Source organism: Saccostrea echinata, unplaced genomic scaffold (assembly GCF_033153115.1).
Source record: "Saccostrea echinata isolate AGI-Se365-2 ecotype Australia unplaced genomic scaffold, CSIRO_AGI_Sech_v1 ptg000008l, whole genome shotgun sequence".
Classification (NCBI taxonomy): domain Eukaryota; kingdom Metazoa; phylum Mollusca; class Bivalvia; order Ostreida; family Ostreidae; genus Saccostrea; species Saccostrea echinata.
The window spans coordinates 6,312,454-6,331,960 of record NW_026889757.1 but is presented as its reverse complement, the minus strand read 5'-3'; the positions used below and the strand labels follow the sequence as shown (position 1 = coordinate 6,331,960).

Below are 19,507 nucleotides of genomic sequence, written 5' to 3'. Positions count from 1 at the left end.
AGAACCCAAGATGATTCTAAGCCAATTAGTACCTGAGAGTAGGTCATGGTGACCTACTTATTACTTGTCATTCTCCAAGAACCCAAGATGCATCAACTAATTAAGTTTGATAATTCTAAGCCAAATAGTGCCTGTAATATTTATATGAAGCCATAAAATTTCAAAAGTAGGTCATGTTGACCTAGCGCTACTTTTCAATTGACATACTCCGAGGAGCCAAGATGCAACAACTGACAAAGTTTGATGATTCTAAGCCAATCAGTACTGAAAAATATTTGCTCAGGTCACAGTGACCTACTTTTCAGTCGACATACTCCAAGCACCCAATATGCATCAACAAACAAAGTTTGATGACTCTAAGCAAATTAGTACCCATAAATAATTAAATATAGCCATAAAATTCAAAAAGTAGGTCAGAGTGATCTACTTTTCAGTCAAATTACTCTGAGGACTCAAGGTGCATCAACTTACAAAGTTTGATGATTCTAACCCAATTAGTAACCGAAATATTTAATTATAGCCATATAAATTGAAAAGTAGATCACAGTGAACTACTTTTCAGTCAACTTATTCTGAGGACCCAAGATGCATCAACTGACAAAGTTTGATGATTCTAAGCCAAGTAGTACCCAAAAATATTTAAATATAGCCATAAAATTTCAAAAGTAGGTCACAGTGACCTACTTTTCAGTTCTTGTACTCCGAGGACACAAGATGCATCAACTGACAAAGTTTGATGATTCTTAGCCAATTCCCAAGATGCAGCAACTTACAAAGTTTTATGATCATTGGCCTTACAATGTACAAAATATACTTCTAAAATGCTTTGAACTTGAATGCCTGCAAAGTTCAAAAAGTAGGTCACTGTGACCTAGTTTTTTTTAAATAAAAATGTTTTATGGCCTCAAGATGCATCATCTTACAAGATTTTATGATTCTAAACCTCTCAGTATTTGAATTAATGACCTTAAATGTTTTGATAAAAGATTAGCCATAAAATTCAAAAAGTAGGTCAAGGTGACCTACTTTTTAGTTGACGTACTCTGAGGACCCAAGATGCATCAACTGACAAAGTTTGATGATCATAGGCCTTAAATTGTTCAAAATATGCCTCTAAATCATTTTGAAAAAGAACAACCGCAAAATTTAAAAATTAGGTCACCATGATCTACTTTTAAGTCAACATGATATGAGGTCCTTAGATGCATCAACTGACAAGATTTGATGATCCTAGTCCTTATAGTAAGCAAAGTATCAACATTTTAATAAAAAAAATGTAAATTTTTGGTCAACTTTGAAGTGACCTTGAGACCACGCCCTTTGCCCCAGGATGATGCCTTGAACAATTTTTAATCTTCAACATATCCTCATCCTTTTATGAAATAATACCCAGAGACCATGAATTGGACAAATTGAATCCTCACTACATGTTTGTTTATTAATATTACTAATGAAAGTCCCTATATTTTTAAAGAAAGGATTTATAAAGATTTAATCTGCACAGTCCATTGTCTAACTATGACCCCTCCTTTGACCTCAGCCTAGCTCCTGAGGCTAAGAATTGATCAAACTTGAACTTATGCTACATCAAGAAGCTTTCATATCAGTTTTGTCTTTTCCGATCCAGTGGTTATTGGAAGAAGATTATAAATGACTTCACAATACTTTCACTTTTGTCTTTTCCAATCAAGTGGTTATTGGAAGAAGATTTTAAATGACTTCACAATACTTTCACTTTTCCTTCATTATCTTCCCTTGAAAAGGATAGAGGCTTTATTTCTCTCTCACCCCCCCCCCCCCCCCTCCCCACCCAAATGAATTCCCTTTACCTGAGAATGATCTGTGCCAAGTTTGGTCAAAATTGGCCAAGTGGTTCTTGAGAAGACGTTAAGATTGTGAAAGGTTTATGGAAAACAGACAAACTTTGATCAGAGTACCTTGCATGAGTCTTTGGCTCAGGTGAACTAATTTTTTTCTAATTTTTTTTCTCTCTAAAATTTCATGGAAATTTATATACTTACAAAGTAATAAATAGTTTTGAAGTTGTAGATTTCAATCTCTAAGTGTGAGCGTCCTGTCTTCTTCTCATGCCACGATCGGAAATCATTTTCATCATCTTTGGATGTTCTATATACAATGACAACAAGAACATTTGTAAATCTGAGTCCATTGTTCCTTTATCGCAGTACAAAACATTAAGATTTTTAGTAACAAAGATTTTCTCTTTGTCATTTCAATAATACTAAGGATAAGAGATTCTCAATAATATGACAAATGTCAGAAGTTCTGAATTTGTACAAATGATTAAACGACAGAACTAAAAATTCGGTAAGAGTAGCTGATAATTTCAGTTTCTTCACAAAATGCACATAATAGGCATTACTATTCTACAGGAGTGTACCGTAACCTCTACTGTGCACATGCCGTTCATGCACTCATGAAATCCTGAGGTAATTTAAATCTGTTGAGTACTTTCTGAGTTTGTGAACGCTTGAATTTTTTATGAAGAGATTATTTATCTTAAGTAACTTTAATTAAAACAAGAGTAGACATGATAAACATAGGGAAACTGTGCAATAGTTACATGTAAATAAAGCAAGCTAGTTATTCCTCAAGAATTTATAGTGCCAGAATTTTTCAATGGAAGAAAAAGTTATTGTCATAAGCCACATATAATGATCCACTCCCACTTCTACAAAAGAAGATGGAGCTGATCAAAACCTGTGACTTGCGATGATGGATTAATACATGTTATCTAGCAAATATCTTTCATAAATGTAAAGCCATAATGACTGATATTAATAAAAAGAAAATTGAAAAAGGTACCCTATAAAAAATATCTATCATTTAGAGTCAAGGAAAATAGATACATGTATCTAGATGAATATATGCACAAGAAACTCTGCTTTCAGTAAAAATTAAAGTTCTCCCTGGTAATAAATTATATAATCAAAGTAAAATTTAAATGTCAATTTTTTTTTATTTTCCCCATTCACCAACTGCATATGTTACATAGATCTCGTGTAGAGGTTAACTAGCTCTATAATGCTGTATAATACTTTTTAAAGATAATAACTAACCTCTTCTTTCTGAAATAAAACAATCTTTTTTTAATTATGTAAAATGGGATAATTAAATCAATTACTTATGAGCATATGAATTGAATCTTAGAGATGACACCAAGTCTTTTGCATTTTTAAATTTTTTTTCTAAAAATCTTTATAAAGTACACAACTGATAAAACTGAAAAAAAATCTATAAAAGACTTCTTCAAATCCTTATAGCACTAAATTTGTATCCTACTAAATGCTGTAATGTACCAGCAAATTGTGAGGAGACAAGCACTGGAGTCCACATTTTTGGCTGTTTTTCCTACGTAACACGTGTAAATATATTTAATGTTAATAAGATTTCAGAATTCCCAAATTTGCTGCTATAGAATTTTTCCGGAACTGTTTAAATCATTCCTTATTATTTCAAGCATTTAAGAATTCTGACAATAAACAAGATTTGCCATATATACTATATACAGGGTTAGTTTTTCCCCTTGTTATTTTCACCCTGTAACACTTGCAAACAATTTTGCCCTGCTTTAAATTCACCCAGTCAAAATTTTGCTTAAGAGATCATGCTGACTTTCTTTTGATTTGCCCCGTTTTAAATTCGCCCACTAGCAGTGAGGGCGAAAAGGGCAAAAATAAACCACCGTTAAATCAACCTAATTAAATGCAACAATGCCAAAGTGATCAAGATGAGGAAATACAGTGAACAATGCCCAATTCTAAAACGACAAATACTTGAATGTGAAACAACAGTGGACAACAATCTTTAAAGGTTATATGCAACCAATGCTGATCATATATTCAGTTTTCATACTTACAGTTTGCTCTCTATCCATGTGTAGGGTGGGAATGTTGGATTGTTGGATACTAAGAACGTGATGAGGATACAGAGACTGAGCACATTGTGTATGCCTCCAAACACGTACAGAAACGGATTGTAATTACTAAAAGTCTCAGGCTTGGCACTGCAATAAACAGATAAAAGGGTCAAACTATAGGTCTTCTTTGTCAAGAAGAAAAAAAGCTCTTTAAATTGGTGTTTCAAATTGATTTATCACATTTAATTATGATATAGGCTTACTCTGACACTTTACACTTATTTTCAATCTGGGTGTAATTTTTTGTTACTTTTGCAAATTTTGATGCAATTTTTTATACAGTAAAATATTCTGACATGCACAAAATAAAGTTGGTTTTGATAAATATAGATTTGTGCACAAAGAAAAAAGTTTTAATTTCATATAATAACCCTACCCCATCTATTCAACTGCTATTAGACAAACTAAGAGAGCCTACAGAAGATTGTTTTCAATGTTCTTTTTCAGGCTTGTTTACCTCCCAGTATCAGATGACCCATCAGAGAGCTTGGGGTCAGTCCAGGTCACCATGATGACACAACTGATGACAAAACTCAGAAACACCACAATGTAGTTCATAGGGATCCTGTCAAAATTCAAAATTTACATGATGGATTACACAATAAAAGATGAATAAATCACTCAATGACCCTGTCAATGTTAAGCTAAAACTGATATTCTCTAACAAGTACAGTAGCTATTCCATACAAAAATTACAGGTAGATCTAACAACTTCAGTTTAAGAGCAGTCTTAGAAATTTAGGACAAAATCTCTGTCTTGTGTCTGATACTCTTGTGATTTTTAAAAGTTTATATTGATTGGTTAGTCTAATGTTTGTCTTAAGATAGTTTCATGAGCTTGTCTCCCTACCATAATTTGACCAGCATTCTGCCGACTTTGTTTGCGTGAACTTTGCGTTGATATTTGATGTCTTGGATGATGTCACTAGCCCAGTCCATGAAGTCTCGTATTTTATTGCTTGGTGTTGTCCTGTCTACTTCATACTTAAACTTTTCCTTGATCTCTTCCCTCAAAACATTCTGAAATTTGAAAGGTTTTCTCAATTTCCAAATGAAATATTTTTAATATTAAATTGTCAATGATAAATACTATAAGCATTTCAAATGTACTTTATAAATAAAGCTGTATAATTCAACTATTAAATGATGCCTGATATATCAGGCTCTGTTAATTCACAAAATTCTTGTGAAATACCAAATAGATATGTATATAACATGAACATCACACAAGAAAATTTGACTTTTTCTAATGACCTTGACATGACACTTACTCTGTCCTTGACCCTGAAGTAGATCTTCTGAAGACTATCATCCTTGATAACTTCAATGGACATTGTGCTGTCTGCAAAGAAGTCCCAGGCCATGCTCTGAAACTCGTTTTTCACAAGATCTGACATTGAAAAAATATACATATAATAATTACCAGTATATAATTGAATAGTTCTACTTGAAAGAAGCAACTTAGCTAATATCTTTTTAAATATTACATAATGAAGAACAAGATGTGTTTGTGAAACACTATGCACCCGGCGGCAACAAAGTTCGAAAAAGCTATTTTTAGCATATAGGTCACAGTCAAGGTCACAAGGTCATTAACCTTGGTGTCATTTGAAAGAGCTTAATTACTGGAGTAAGCATACCAAATATGAAGTCTCTATCTCTCATGGTTCAAAAGTTATGGCGAAGGTTAAAGTTGACAACAGACAGACAAACAGACAGAGAGGACAAAAACAATATGCGCCCCCGATCTATCGATCTGGGCGCATAAAAAAATGCTCAAATTAAAGCTATTCAACCCTGGTCACAACATACTGGAGAAAAATGGGTGAAAGACGGGTACCAGACCAAATAATCTCCTATCTGCCAGCCAGGCTAAGAATGAAATATTGTATACATGCAGTCCCCCCTCCTAAATGTACAATTTTGATCATAATTTAAGGGCAAAAATGCAAACACAAAATTAAAATATATTAACACTGTCAATGATCTTTTTTTTGCCAGTTATGAAAAAATACTGGAAATGAGAAGAGGAGCATACATCAATATTCAACCATTTCATGATGATTTGAAAAAGAACATTTAACACTGAATTTTTTTATCTTGATATTTAATGACCATTTATCATCATTCATCACCCATGACTTTTAATTAATGCATGTGTTTGTAGCACATAATGCACACTAAAACAATCTAGATATTATTCCTCAAATGAAAACCAGAAGTCTCTGATGCGACTGTAGCTCTACTGGAATGTACTTACAATAAAGAAAGGATCTACTTGTTTACCAAGTCTAATTGAAATCCAACCAATTAAAACTTAATGAAGTAAAGTTTGAAAGAATTTCACAGAAATTTCTATTTATACTACTAACACATGGTAACATCAAATGTTAGGTTTGTGTGCCCAGTAATGCTGAAATCGGTCTAAAACTGTTGGAGGAGTAGTGTTTTAAAAGAATTTCACAAAAAAATCTCTTTTCAGTGACCATTGCAACACCATTCATTGAAATCAAAAAACCTTAAAATAGCATTATGTATCTTTGTGTAGTATACTTATGTACTAAATCATATTGAAATTGGACTAAACTGTAGGAGGGATAGTGTTTTAAAAGAATTTCACAAAAAATTCTATTTTTAGTAACCATGGCCACACTGTTCTTCTAAATAAAAAAAAAGATACACAGTATTATATATCTTAGTGTAGTCTATTTATATACCAAATCATAATGAAATTATACCAAAACTTAGGATTAGCATTTTGAAAAATTGTTTATAGGCAAACAGACAGACAGACAGATGGATGACAGACACCTTACTATCACATAAACTCTTCAGATCTCTGACCAGTAGAGCTAAAAATGTGCCCCCTGTCTCAAAAACCTTTCTGTACAGGGCAATCTTACAACAAGCATAAGCAACAACAGCATTACAATACTTACAGCAATACAGTCAACAAAAGCTTTTGTTATACCTTAAAAAATTGGTTCCTATATAAATCTATACTTATAAAAGTCTAACACTTTCAATGTTTTACTGAGCGGTCATAAAAAAAAAATCGATGTTTGATTGCATAGTGAGATATTGGTCATGTTAAGAACCCTCTCTACACTGCACACTAAAGAGTTCTGATTCTATGGTAATTTTCTGCAGTTAGAGTGATCTGCCCTTAGATCTAATTCCGATAAATAGAAATTTACAGTATATTACTCAATTTGTAATCAATTCAAGTATTCTTAACATTTTAAACGGCCAAGATAAATTAATTGAACACATTATTTACATGTATTTTCTACATGGAAGTAAACAACAGCGATTTCTGTTCACTGATACTGTGTTGTGTTTGAACAATTTTCCTGGGGGTAAATGCCACGTACCATCTATTGAAAATTAAATATATAAGCTCAATATTTACACCTTTATTCAATATAATTTTCTCGATGTCCAAAAAACATTTTGGACTAGTGTAGAGAGGGTCCTTAATGAGATAATGGATCGCTTACGTCATTTTGTGGGTGGGATCATCTAAATCTTATTTGCATTCATTGGTGTTTGATGGTGAAAGAATTGACCAAAAATTTACATCATGGAAACCAGCACAAGATACATGAATGTCAACAAAAAAAAAAAAAATTAAAAATATAAATAAATAAAAGGTATAACAAAACATTCATTGACTGCATGTGTTCTCAGGCAAAATGCGTTTTGTTGACAACCTGAACCAAACTGTTAGCCTTTGGCCTAATGACCTCAGGTTGGTTCCTGAGTTCAACAAAACGCATATTGCCCTTGAACCAAGTCAATAAATATATAATATTGTAAAGTTTATCCAGGTATGTTGTCAATTATAAAATCTAGAAAAAAAAATAAGTCAAAAGAGAATTTACATAATAAAAATACATCACTTATAAACTTAAAAGAGATTGAACAAATGTACGCCTATACATAAATCATTTTTTTTTTTTTTTGAAAATTCACTCAGATGTGTGTCATATGAAATAGGTTTTAAAAAAATATAAAAAAAAAAAGGATTAGAAAGATTGAGATTGCAGTTGTACACTTCACCTACCTTTCCTTGGTAAACCAATTGCAAACCCTTATAAAGGAAATAGAATCTATTGTCTTATTAAATGTTTATCGCTTTGGGTAATTAAACCAATGGTAAAGGAACAGAGCTCCACATAGCTAGATTATACCAGTGTATTCGATTTCAAAAAAACAGTGTTTTTTCCCATTTTAATGTTCATTTCTGAGGGTTAGCTGAAATGTTAAATTTTATTTAATGGTATGAGCCATTTGTTGGTGTGACTTGTTCGATATGTGTATCAATCCTGTACATACAACTAAGGCATTGAATCAAACACCAGTTAGACTAAGATTGCTTTATGTACCATGTTCATCTCTACAGCAATATATCACACACGGTCAGTAAGATTTAGATTGCTAGTCTCAATTCATGTGTACGAATACTGTGTATACCACTATGACTATGAATCAAACATCAGTATGACTCAGATTGCTTCATCACTTACTCATCTTTTTGGTGTCCGCCTCTAGATCCATTTTGCGACAAAGAATGTGGTAAAAAGAGAATCCTGTGTCCTGAATCAAGTTGTACAGCTCATCAAACTCAGGGTCTCTCTTCTGTAAAAAAAAAATATATATAAGTCATTGTTTGAATTTAAACTGAAGCTCAATTTCCCTTTAAAGATGTCTAACATTGTGTACCTTAAAACTTTAACAATTAAACAAGAACAAAACAGTATTTAAGCCAAAACTCAAAATAAAATAAAAAAGATGTCAAGAATAGAAATTTCAAATGATGTATATGCAATTAAAAACATATAATTACTTGTATAAAAAATAAATCAGTTATAGTTTCATTTCATTTCACATATTATTTATTAATAGTTTACAAAATGTTAATTCCAAAAAAAAATATTAACAAGACATAAATTCAAGTCAAATAAAATCTAAGGTATGTTAACATCTCACCAAATTATATTAAATAACATATAATTAAATTAAATTCAATTGAAGTTAACTACTCAAAATAAAATTTTAAGAAACAATTAAACAAAAACCAATGAAATTTGTTCTGATGTTTGTTTCTATTTCTTTTTTTTTTAAGTTAATATTCCTTTTGAAAAATGTATGCAGATATTATTACCGGTAAGTGAGTTTTAAAAAAGAACAATTTTAACCCAGTACTTTTTAATCTTAAAATCCTCAAACAATGTGTATCAAATAACAGTCAAACTTCTGTATCACAAACTTACTGGGACTAAAAAATCTAGATTAATTTGTTATACCTCAAACAATTGTTCCACATATTAATCTATACAAAAAAACCCCGCCATATCTTATGTTTTTACTGAACTATTGAAAAAATCTGATGCTGGGTCTACAAGATTATGTAAGTTGCTACGACATTTATACTTCCCTCTTAATAGCATTCATTAATCTTCATCTTAGTGTGGATCATCCAAAACAAGTCATCAAGTTTATCTAATTTGCAATCATTGATGTTCAACAGTTAGATTAAAGGTATAACAAAATATCTATTGACTGGATTCTCCAGAAAAATCATTTTGCTGAACCTTCGAATCAAGCTGTTGCCTTCAGCCTTATGGCTTCAGGCAAACGAGACAAAAAGTTTGGTTTTTGGGTCAGACAAAAAGCATGTTGCACTCTAACCCAGTCAACAAATGTATAATATTCCAGATATTGGGTTTAGAGATACTGAAGTTCAACTGCATCATAGGAACCCCAGACATTCGCAGGAAACATGCATGTGACACTGTGACTGTCCTTGATAAATCTCACATGCTAACTGTAGGCTGTCCAGCACTTTTTGACAAAAAATGAGGATTAAATTAAGAAATTTTAGGGCTAATTAGGACCAAAATAGTAATTTTATAACTAAATTAGGGCAGTTTTAGACATTTAAATGGAGTTATCTTAGCAAATTTGATGACAATTTTAGGAATTGCTAAAAACTTTTTAAAAAATAGGATTTTTATAAGAATTTTAGGGTCACTGGCCAGCCTGTAATTGGACAAACATTAATCATTCATAATCACTGATCCATTTGACTGAGCTTATATAATCTATAATCCATTCAGATCCATAGTTTAATATGGTCATTTTTTATGTATGCACAGTGAATTTCATCTTAACCATGCTATGGTGCAAAATTGAGCTACACTGGCTAGAATCACACAAGCATTGTTGGGAGATCCTTAGACAATAGATACTACTATTCTGAAATCAAACCCATTTCAACACAATTTCAATTCAAATAAGAACACATGCAAAACATCCCATAAAAACACAATTTTTAATCAACATTCCATCACTTAGAGAAACCAGAACACAGATTAAACAGGTGTGCAAATCTGCACTTCTCTGATTGAGACAGTTAGGGATACTTACTTTTTGCTGTTTGTACAAAAATAAAAATGGGTAAATTTATACCTTTACAAAGCAGTAAATATAGGGTACTATCTGTGCAATTTTGATTCAGAATACATTTAAATTGATTACTATTTTTTTTTTAAATGCTGTGAAAGAAAATGCTACCCTTTGGGATTTCAATAACAACATTTGACATGACATGGATGTTATTTTTATATTAATAAACTACAGAGCAAGCAATATGAACAGATAAGCTAAAAATATATTAATATGGAACAGTTATACCAGGGATGTAAATACATACATCTTGGTTTTTGATTTACGTACTCAATATAGATATAAAAAAATAGCAATTGTTAAAGCAGCAATGAAACAATATCTCCAGCATTCATAAGCTTAAAATGATCAGTCTTTACATATATTATATATATTTAAGTATATCAGGAAAGCAACATCTATAAAGGTTATTTTTTATGCACTAGAAGCTGAAAAGACATCATGCCCTTAAAAAAAACATATTTTCACAATAATTATACCTAGTACAACAATATTTTATTAATCTTTACCTATCTACATTGAAAATGACTCCAACAACAAACATTCTATGGGAAAAAATATCTAATACAGCATAGAAAAATTCTTGACCTGATATATGCAAATTTGTATGCTCCTGTAATTGAAGATATGGGGGCATAAATAGTTTATGCTTTGTCCTTCCATCTGTCTGTTTGTCTGCACTTGACTTTTGACTGGTTGGAGCTATGTCCTTCATATTTCACATGTGCATTCCTTCTGACAAGACATTACCTCAAGTACCAACATTTCTGACCTCTTGACCTTATAGTTTGACCCACTTTCGCAAAATAAAAACCAAACTTAAACCTTGGTCATAACATTTGAACGGTTGGTGCTAGGGCTTTCATATTTTAAATTAATTCATTGTCATAACACCTTCCCTTCGTTACCATTAATTTTGACCCTCTGACCTTGACCTTTGAGTTTGACCTATCTTTGAAAAACTTTAATCTTGGCCTTAACTTTTGAATGGATAGTGCTAGGGCTTTCATATTTCACATGTGTATTTCTTGTGACAAGACCTTCCTTGGGCACCATTAATTTTGACCCTTTGATCTTCACCTTGGAGTTTGACCTACTTTTGAAAAACTTAACCTTGGCCAAAACTATTGAACGGTTGGTGCTAGGGCTTTCATAGGTGTATTTCTTGTGACAAGAGCTTTCTTTGGGTACCAACAATTTGATCTCTTGACCTTTGAGTTTGACTTGCATTTGAGAAAATCGAACCACCGCCATGAGCTGCCATATGGGGGCATCAGTGTATCATAAACACTCCTTGTTTTCATCTGGAATTCAGTACATTGCTTCTGAAGTAAATGTTCAGACATGTCAACCTTTTATTAACAAGAATGTCTCAGGTTTGGGTTTTTTCCTTTGTGATTCCCTTTTTTTTTTTTTGGGGGGGGGGGGGGGGGCGGGAGGGAACTAGTGTGAGTACAAGCAATTACTGTTAAACTTATGTTGTTGTTACTATTATTGCCTAAACATGATTAAATAGACTGGAACTAAGTAACCTTAGGATCACCATTTAGACAATTCTTTTCCAATATCCAGTTCAGGGTCAAAGAAAAAAGATCTAACTCTAAACATAGGATTATTTTGTAAAGAATATAATTTAAAAGTTTATACATTCAAAACGTAAAATATGTATTGCATGCATTCATTTCACATGTTTGCAAGCCCCTTTATTTGACATTGGCAAAACTATTCCCAATGGTTAACAGACTATAAAAATGGAGACCTCTGAAATAAAATGCTGAAATTAAAAAATGGGTCTTTGGGTTAGAATATGACTAATACACTGACACCACATTAGTAAAGCACACAACTTCTCCTATACCTTGCTTGCTGGTGACCTCGCCATTTCCTATTGGTGCAAAATATTCAGGAATAGTGAATGATAGAATACACATCATACAGAGACTATATCACAATGTTTCTGTTTTAAAGTGCTGGATAATACCAATGAAGATAATATTAACAGTAAAAGGCTAGTTTGTATGAAAATAGATAGAGCTAAGTATTTTTTTCCCCTCACTTTCCTGTGCAGAGCAACAAGAACCCACTCACGACTCAGTGATTACTGCCCCCATTTATTACAGCCTGTTTAAAGATATTAGTCCTAACCCCTGCTGTTACATCAGCCTCCCTCACACCCCTCTGTTAAAGCACATTCTTAATTACTATCTTGTTCACCCCTTCTTGCACTCTTTGTCAACTCATCTACTACAGTACAGCCTACTAGGGCTGTCACGGTTCCAAAATTTTTCGGGTCGGGTCGGTTCTCTAAATTTTCGGTTCGGTTTCGGGTTTTTCGGGTCGGGTATTTACATCTATTTTAAACCTTTATTTCAAGAATTTAACTTGAAAAATCTTTATTTGTTACATTAAATTTACATTGGAAACAAGTCTTAACCATGCGAACGTCTAGACATCGGTGATTTGGCCTACTATTAGCCACAACCTGACCATTCCTGCTCGTTTTGATAATTATCTAATACTTCCGTGGTAAGTGTTTTCTCATGGAATGAAGTAGATTTCAGTTGTGATGTTTATTTATCACTGTTATCATCATCATTCCTTTGATTTCGACGCCATTTTTTGTATTGAACAGACTCTAATATATAAACCAGACCCGAACCGAAATCCGGAAAAATGGAACCGGAACCGAACCGAACAACTTGGACCGCGGTTCTCGGTTATTTCGGGTACTCGTGACAGCCCTACAGCCTACACTACACTACACTACATTTCCTACTTTACGACCTCCTTACATTGTCTACACTTACCCCCCCCCCCCTTACACTTTTATTTTAAAACTTGTTCCTATATTTATAACATTTTATACCCTGCCCCTTTGTGTATCACTGAGTCGTTGTATGACCTACACCAGGAGTAAGAAGACATTGCGTTATCTTACCAGGAGTTGTTGATAAGCCTCCGTCATTGTCATCACGCACAGATCAGCATCCAGGTACTCCATCACTTCCTGTCAAACAAAGCATCACCATGACAACCAGTTTCTACAATTCTTCCTTCACCAAAACTTTGTTATGACAATCAACAGTTATTTTTTTAATCTTTCTTGACATACATTTCAAATGATGTTAAAATAAATAACAGACTGAAACTTATCATCTATTTGATTTTGTAAGCATTTTTATGATATATTATAGAAAATAAAATCCATATATACTATACACATTAATTACATTCAATCCTTAGCATAAATTAAGCCAAAATAAGTGAAAATGAAAAACAAAAGCATGACAAGGTTGAAACCAAAATATCAGGGAGCTTTGATTAGCAGTTTATTAGAAATACCAAATGATGCATTATGGTAAAAATTAACAATATGTTAAAATACATAAGACACACATTTTGTTAATCTGGAAATTGAAGAAACAGGAAATTATATAAAGTAAGACTGAAACACAATATAGATTACAGAGAGGAAAATTGTTGACTAATATCAAAATGTTCTTCCTCTAGTTGCTAACAAAAATAAATTTACAAAATATTGATACCAGCTAGTCTAAGAAGATTCATATTATGAAGACAAGTGTATTGGAAAATAGAAGAGCTTAAGGTTACTTAGAGTGGGACCTTACTTCTATTATATTGAACAGTTTGTGTGGATATAGCTTGGTTCCAAAAAGGAAGAAGAAATAATGTCTAATTTGTCAGAGAAATATAAAAATAATTTTCTTAGATGGACAAAAACAATTAAAATTAGTAAACTATCCATTTTGCTGATGAGAGAAGCAAACAATCAAATACTTCTTGTCTGCAATAGATATAAAACAAGAGGCCCATGGGCCTTGAATCGCTCTTCTGATAAACTGTGCAACCTATCACTTCTATTTGAACCCTCGAAGTATCCTGTATATTTAGATAAACCCTTGAAATTCCAATTCACACTCTGAGAACCCAAGATGATTCTAAGCCAATTAGTACCTGAGAGTTGGTCATGGTGACCCACTTATCACTTGTCATTGTCTGAGGACCCATCAACTAAGTTTGATGATTCTAAGCCAATTAATACCTAAAATATTTTTTAAAATTATAACCATAAAATTTTATAAGTAGGTCAAAGTGACCTACTTTTCAATTGTTGTACTCCAAGGACCCAAGATGCATCAATTGACAAAGTTTGATGATTTTAAGCCAATTAGTACCTGAAATATTTAATTAAAGCCATAAATTTTCAAAAGTAGGTCACGGTGACCTACTTTTCAGTTGCTGTACTCCGAGGACCAAAGATACATCGACTGACAAAGTTTGATGATTCTAAGCCAATAAGTACCCAAAATATTTAATCAAAGCCATAAATTTTCAAAAGTAGGTCACAGTGACCTACTTTTCAGTCAATCTACTCCGAGGACCAAAGATGCATCAACTGACAAATTTTGACGATTCTAAGCCAAATAATTCCTGAAAATATTAAATACAGCTATAAAATTTCAAAAGTAGGTCACCGTGACCTACTTTTCAGTTTTCGTTCTCCAAGGACCCAAGATGCATCAACTGACAAAGTTTGATGATTCTAAGCCAAAAAGTACCCAAAATATTTAATTAAAGCCATAAATTTTTGCAAGTAGGTCGACCTACTCCGAAGACCCAAAAGTCATCAACTGACAAAGTTTGATGATTCAAAGCCAATTAGTACCCCATATATTTAATTAAAGCCATAAATTTTCAAAAGTAGGTCACTGTGACCTACTTTTTTAGTCGACCTACTCCGAAGACCCAAGATGCATCAACTGACAAAGTTTGATGATTCTAAGCCAATTAGTACCTGAAATATTTAATTATAGTCATATAAATTGAAAAGTAGGTCACGGTGACCTACTTTTCAGTTGACCTTTTTTGAGGACCCAAGATGCATCAACTTACAAAGTTTTATGATCATAGGACTTAAAATGTCCAAATTATGCCTCTAAAACGCTTTGAAATCAAATGCCTGAAAAGTTCAAAAAGTAGGTCACTGTGACCTACTTTTTAACAAATATGTTTTATGGCCCCAAGATGCATCATCTTACAAGATTTAATGATTCTAAGCCTCCCCGTATTCGAATTAATGACCTTAATTGTTTTAAAAAAGATGAGCCATAAAATTCAAAGAGTAGGTCAAGGTGACCTACTTTTTAGTTGACGTACTTTGAGGACCCAAGATGCATCAACTGACAAAGTTTGATGATCATAGGCCTTAAATTGTTCAAAATATGCCTCTAAATCATTTTGAAAAAGAATGGCCGCAAAATTTAAAAAGTAGGTCACCGTGACCTACTTTTGAGTCAACGTGATATGAGGTCCTTAGATGCACCAACTGACAAGATTTGATGGTCCTAGTCCTTATAGTAAGCAAAATATCAACATTTTAATAAAATGTAATTTTTGGTCAACTTTGAAGTGACCTTGAGACCACGCCCTTTGCCCCAGGGTAAATCCCCGTGCAAATTTTAATCTACAACATATCCTCATCCTTTTGTGTAAGTTTGGTGATAATCTGCCCAGTGGTTCTTGAGAAGAAGATTTTTTAGCAACCAGTACTTTTGTTTCTATTTTCCTAATTATCTCCCCTTGTTAAAGGGTCACAACCCCAGTTTTAGTATAAAAGGGAGCCCTTGCGCCAAGGATACCCTGTGACAAATTTGACAATAATTGGCCAAGGGGTTCTTGAGTTATGGCCCATATTCTAAAAAGTTTACGCACACCGCACGCCGCACAAATGGCCATAGCATTAGCTCTTTGAGCCTTTGGCTCAGAAGAGCTAATAAAAAGTGACACAAACTAATCAAGCAAAAAATAGTTTAATGAATAAAAAATAACAAATAAATGAATAGGAAGAGGTGAAAAGAGTGTTATTAATGAAGATCACTAATCAGTAGGATTAACAAACATGGAAGTCAAACTTATTTACATAAGATGTTCTCCATCTGTTATTGAGTATTTAAGTTACAAAATAAATTACAGAGTAGATTTGAGATTTACATATTACTAAAGTTTGGGCACACCCAGGAGGGCCACATGTACATGTATATCTTATTCACATTTTACTGTCAGAGTAGATGTAGAATCGAAAAGAGAGAAATCCTGGTTTCACTAAAGAAGTTACTAGTATGGAAATATGTTAAGGAAATAAAAGGATCTATAAAATGTGCAGAGGAAATAGATCTAGGGGTCGTGCAAAGAGGGAATTGTGGGAGTAAACAGGACTTTATATCTTACCTCCTTAGGGCGGAGAATAATTGTTGCTTCTCTATGCATGGGCATCTGTTATTACATACACATAACATGACAACATACATGCTTCATACAACATAAAATCATGGTAATGCCATGATCTAACACTGAACAAATTCTCCTATTCCGAGGGGGACGGGGAAGGGAGGGGGACAATGGAAGAACAGACATGTTTGACTGTATTCAGTTAGTTTTCATTATCATCTATCATATATGAATAAAAGCTTGCATAACTTAAACTGAGATTCAACCCCATCCCCTCATCCTTAAACAATGTTTGAAATTTTTTTTCTTTATGTGGTAAAAGTTATTTTTTTTAAATTGCTACATTTCACAGTCAGGAATGCTTCAGAGAATTTGACAGTTAATACTTTTACTCCAATGTACATGTATTACAAAAATCAAAAACATCCATGCAACAGACCAAACAAAACAACATGAAGAAAATTCAAGCTCTGGACATGGCTTTCTTACCACACTGGCTGGCCCTTTTATTTTTTCAGCCTTTCCATGCAAGAGAGTATCAAATATAAAACACAATTCTACTTTACATTGAATGTTGTCATTATTTTGTTAGTCTACAAACTTTATTTATTTTGGATGTAATGGTGATGACACAATAATCTGGCATAAAATTTAAAAACTTTATCCTTAAAATGTGTTGTTTTGTTTTCTCTGGAAAAATATAGTTATATTTTACCTCAAGTCTACTTTTAATTGACATATCTTTACAAGAAAGTTAAATTAAAAGATGAAATGACATGAATACATAAAAAAACAAAGAACAACTACTCTGTACAACATTAACAACAGTAACATAAGAGGAGAGTCATTTTTGTAAAAATAAACTGGGTTTAATTAATCTTTTTTTTTATAAAGCCATGCAGAAAGAGTTTTGCAAACTTAAAATACATGATTTTTTTTTAAATCTTGCTTTTGTTGCATGTTACTTTTATTTCAGATATCAAGTCTACCTTTTTTTTTTGTTTTTGTTTTTTGGTTGCTTTTTAAATTTTTTTAATGAAGTGCTTACTGCTGATACCATACCATATCATACACACAACCTTTAAACCACAAGTGTACGATATATAAATTTTCCACAATTTCTAAATGCTGTTTATTACCGCTGAGGGATATCGTTCCTCTTTTTTCTCTTGCTATTAAGAATAAGTGGTTAAAAAAAAATTAAATCAAAATTATATCTGTATATAATATTCAAATATATTTTAAAATCACTCAGTGCAGTTTGGTTGTGACCAAAAAAAGGGGGTTATCCATCTCTAAGTCTAAAGCTGCCAAATTCTTTAAGTTACCTTTATTATTTTCTATATGTAATTACATGCAATCCATGAAAATTAAAATAATTATTTTTCATAAATATGGTTTTCTAATACACATGTCTAAAGTCATACAAACAATATTACAAATATGATATTAATAGTACAAACATGCTTGTATTTCAAAACAAATGAATTAAATATAAATTATTACATGCCAAATACATTATTTTCTTTGAGCTACCTATGTGGATTTAAGAAATAAAAATCATGAAATATTATACTTAGTTCAATCTTTCATTAATATTAGTTAAACAAAAGTAATCAAATTAGATAACACACCTTGGCCAGTAAAGTATCCTCTTCCTCTGGGGGTGGATTTTCCTCGGTCAGTGACCGGATTAATGTGGCTATAGACTTCTTCAGCACATATTCCTGTGAAAATTACTTTTCCAGTTTAACAAAGTAAAATGTACCTTTAAATAGAATAATTTGTTTTTGCATGTGAAAAAAATAAACAACATCTACATTTTAAATAAAAAGACCAAGCAGTCTGGACTTAAAAATTGGACAATTTTCACTCTCGTCACAAGGGAAATATGGTTTAGAGCTTTATATCATTTTAATTCTACTGAGGCACTGGGTCTCAGGAGCCTCGTTTGATACTAGATCTTACTTCTTTTATGCCACAGTTGTGGAAGTGCCCAACCCTCAGGATGTGGTTGATGTAGTCACACACTTTGTTGTCAAAAACAATGGCCTGGTTCTTCTGGTTACCCTGGAAACACAATGCATAATTTATAGCTACTAGAATCAGAATAATATCATTGCCTTATATTTATATATTTAAAAAACAAAACAATTTTAACAATTTCAAGTAAAAACATTAAAAAATACTTATCCATTGCTAAAACCTGCTCATATCTCCAGTTTATTTGAGATGTAATAATTGTACAATTATATGTATATATATTTATCAAAATCAACATTTAAAAGCTGGGCTTTTTAAATTTTCAGCCAAGACTAGCTGATTTGCTATAAGTCAATGTCTTGATGTGGCAGCTTACAGAAGTGAATTCCACCAATGTGTCAAACAGTTGGACGACTAGAGGCATGGACTTGTCACTGATGTTGGAGTAGAGAATGTTCAGAAACTTTGTGGTCTCTCCCACCAGGTTCACAGATTTGATGTTGTCTGGTTGCTCTCGAAGGTAATTCTAAGAGGGAGAAAAAAAACCCATGAACTTTTATTGATCAGTGGTTGGTACATAATAATTTATTACGTTTTTAATTTTTGTTCTAGATTAGTTTGTATGTAATCATTGCTCTCACAATTATATATTTAACAAATTTTCATATAACAAATGAGAGTCTTCATATTCTTTTGGTAGTCAATAAATTCCTACAGTAACCCAATGTGGTTATAATTTGAACAAAATTTTGCATAATTTGACTAATTACAGTTTAATTTACTTCTTGAACAAATCTAGATCTCCTGTACTGGGAGATGCTTGCATATCAAGAAAATCAATAAGAGCCTTGACAAACTACATAT

The 19,507-nt window shown here is 32.5% G+C and overlaps 1 protein-coding gene across 1 annotated transcript in view; it reads right to left on the bottom strand.

Moving 5' to 3' along the window:
* The window catches only part of LOC133181187 (uncharacterized), a 103,795-nt gene that overhangs the window by 5,183 nt on the left and 79,105 nt on the right, over window positions 1-19,507 (bottom strand). The window contains exons 55-67 of the mRNA XM_061315725.1: window positions 19,020-19,169; window positions 18,629-18,730; window positions 18,295-18,387; window positions 17,800-17,832; window positions 17,150-17,179; window positions 13,350-13,418; window positions 12,270-12,296; window positions 8,470-8,581; window positions 5,212-5,330; window positions 4,791-4,960; window positions 4,398-4,505; window positions 3,881-4,027; window positions 2,022-2,127 (exon numbers count right to left, since the gene is read on the bottom strand). Coding sequence (XP_061171709.1) covers window positions 2,022-2,127; window positions 3,881-4,027; window positions 4,398-4,505; window positions 4,791-4,960; window positions 5,212-5,330; window positions 8,470-8,581; window positions 12,270-12,296; window positions 13,350-13,418; window positions 17,150-17,179; window positions 17,800-17,832; window positions 18,295-18,387; window positions 18,629-18,730; window positions 19,020-19,169 — 1,266 coding nt within the window. The remainder of the gene's footprint in view (window positions 1-2,021; window positions 2,128-3,880; window positions 4,028-4,397; window positions 4,506-4,790; window positions 4,961-5,211; window positions 5,331-8,469; window positions 8,582-12,269; window positions 12,297-13,349; window positions 13,419-17,149; window positions 17,180-17,799; window positions 17,833-18,294; window positions 18,388-18,628; window positions 18,731-19,019; window positions 19,170-19,507) is intronic.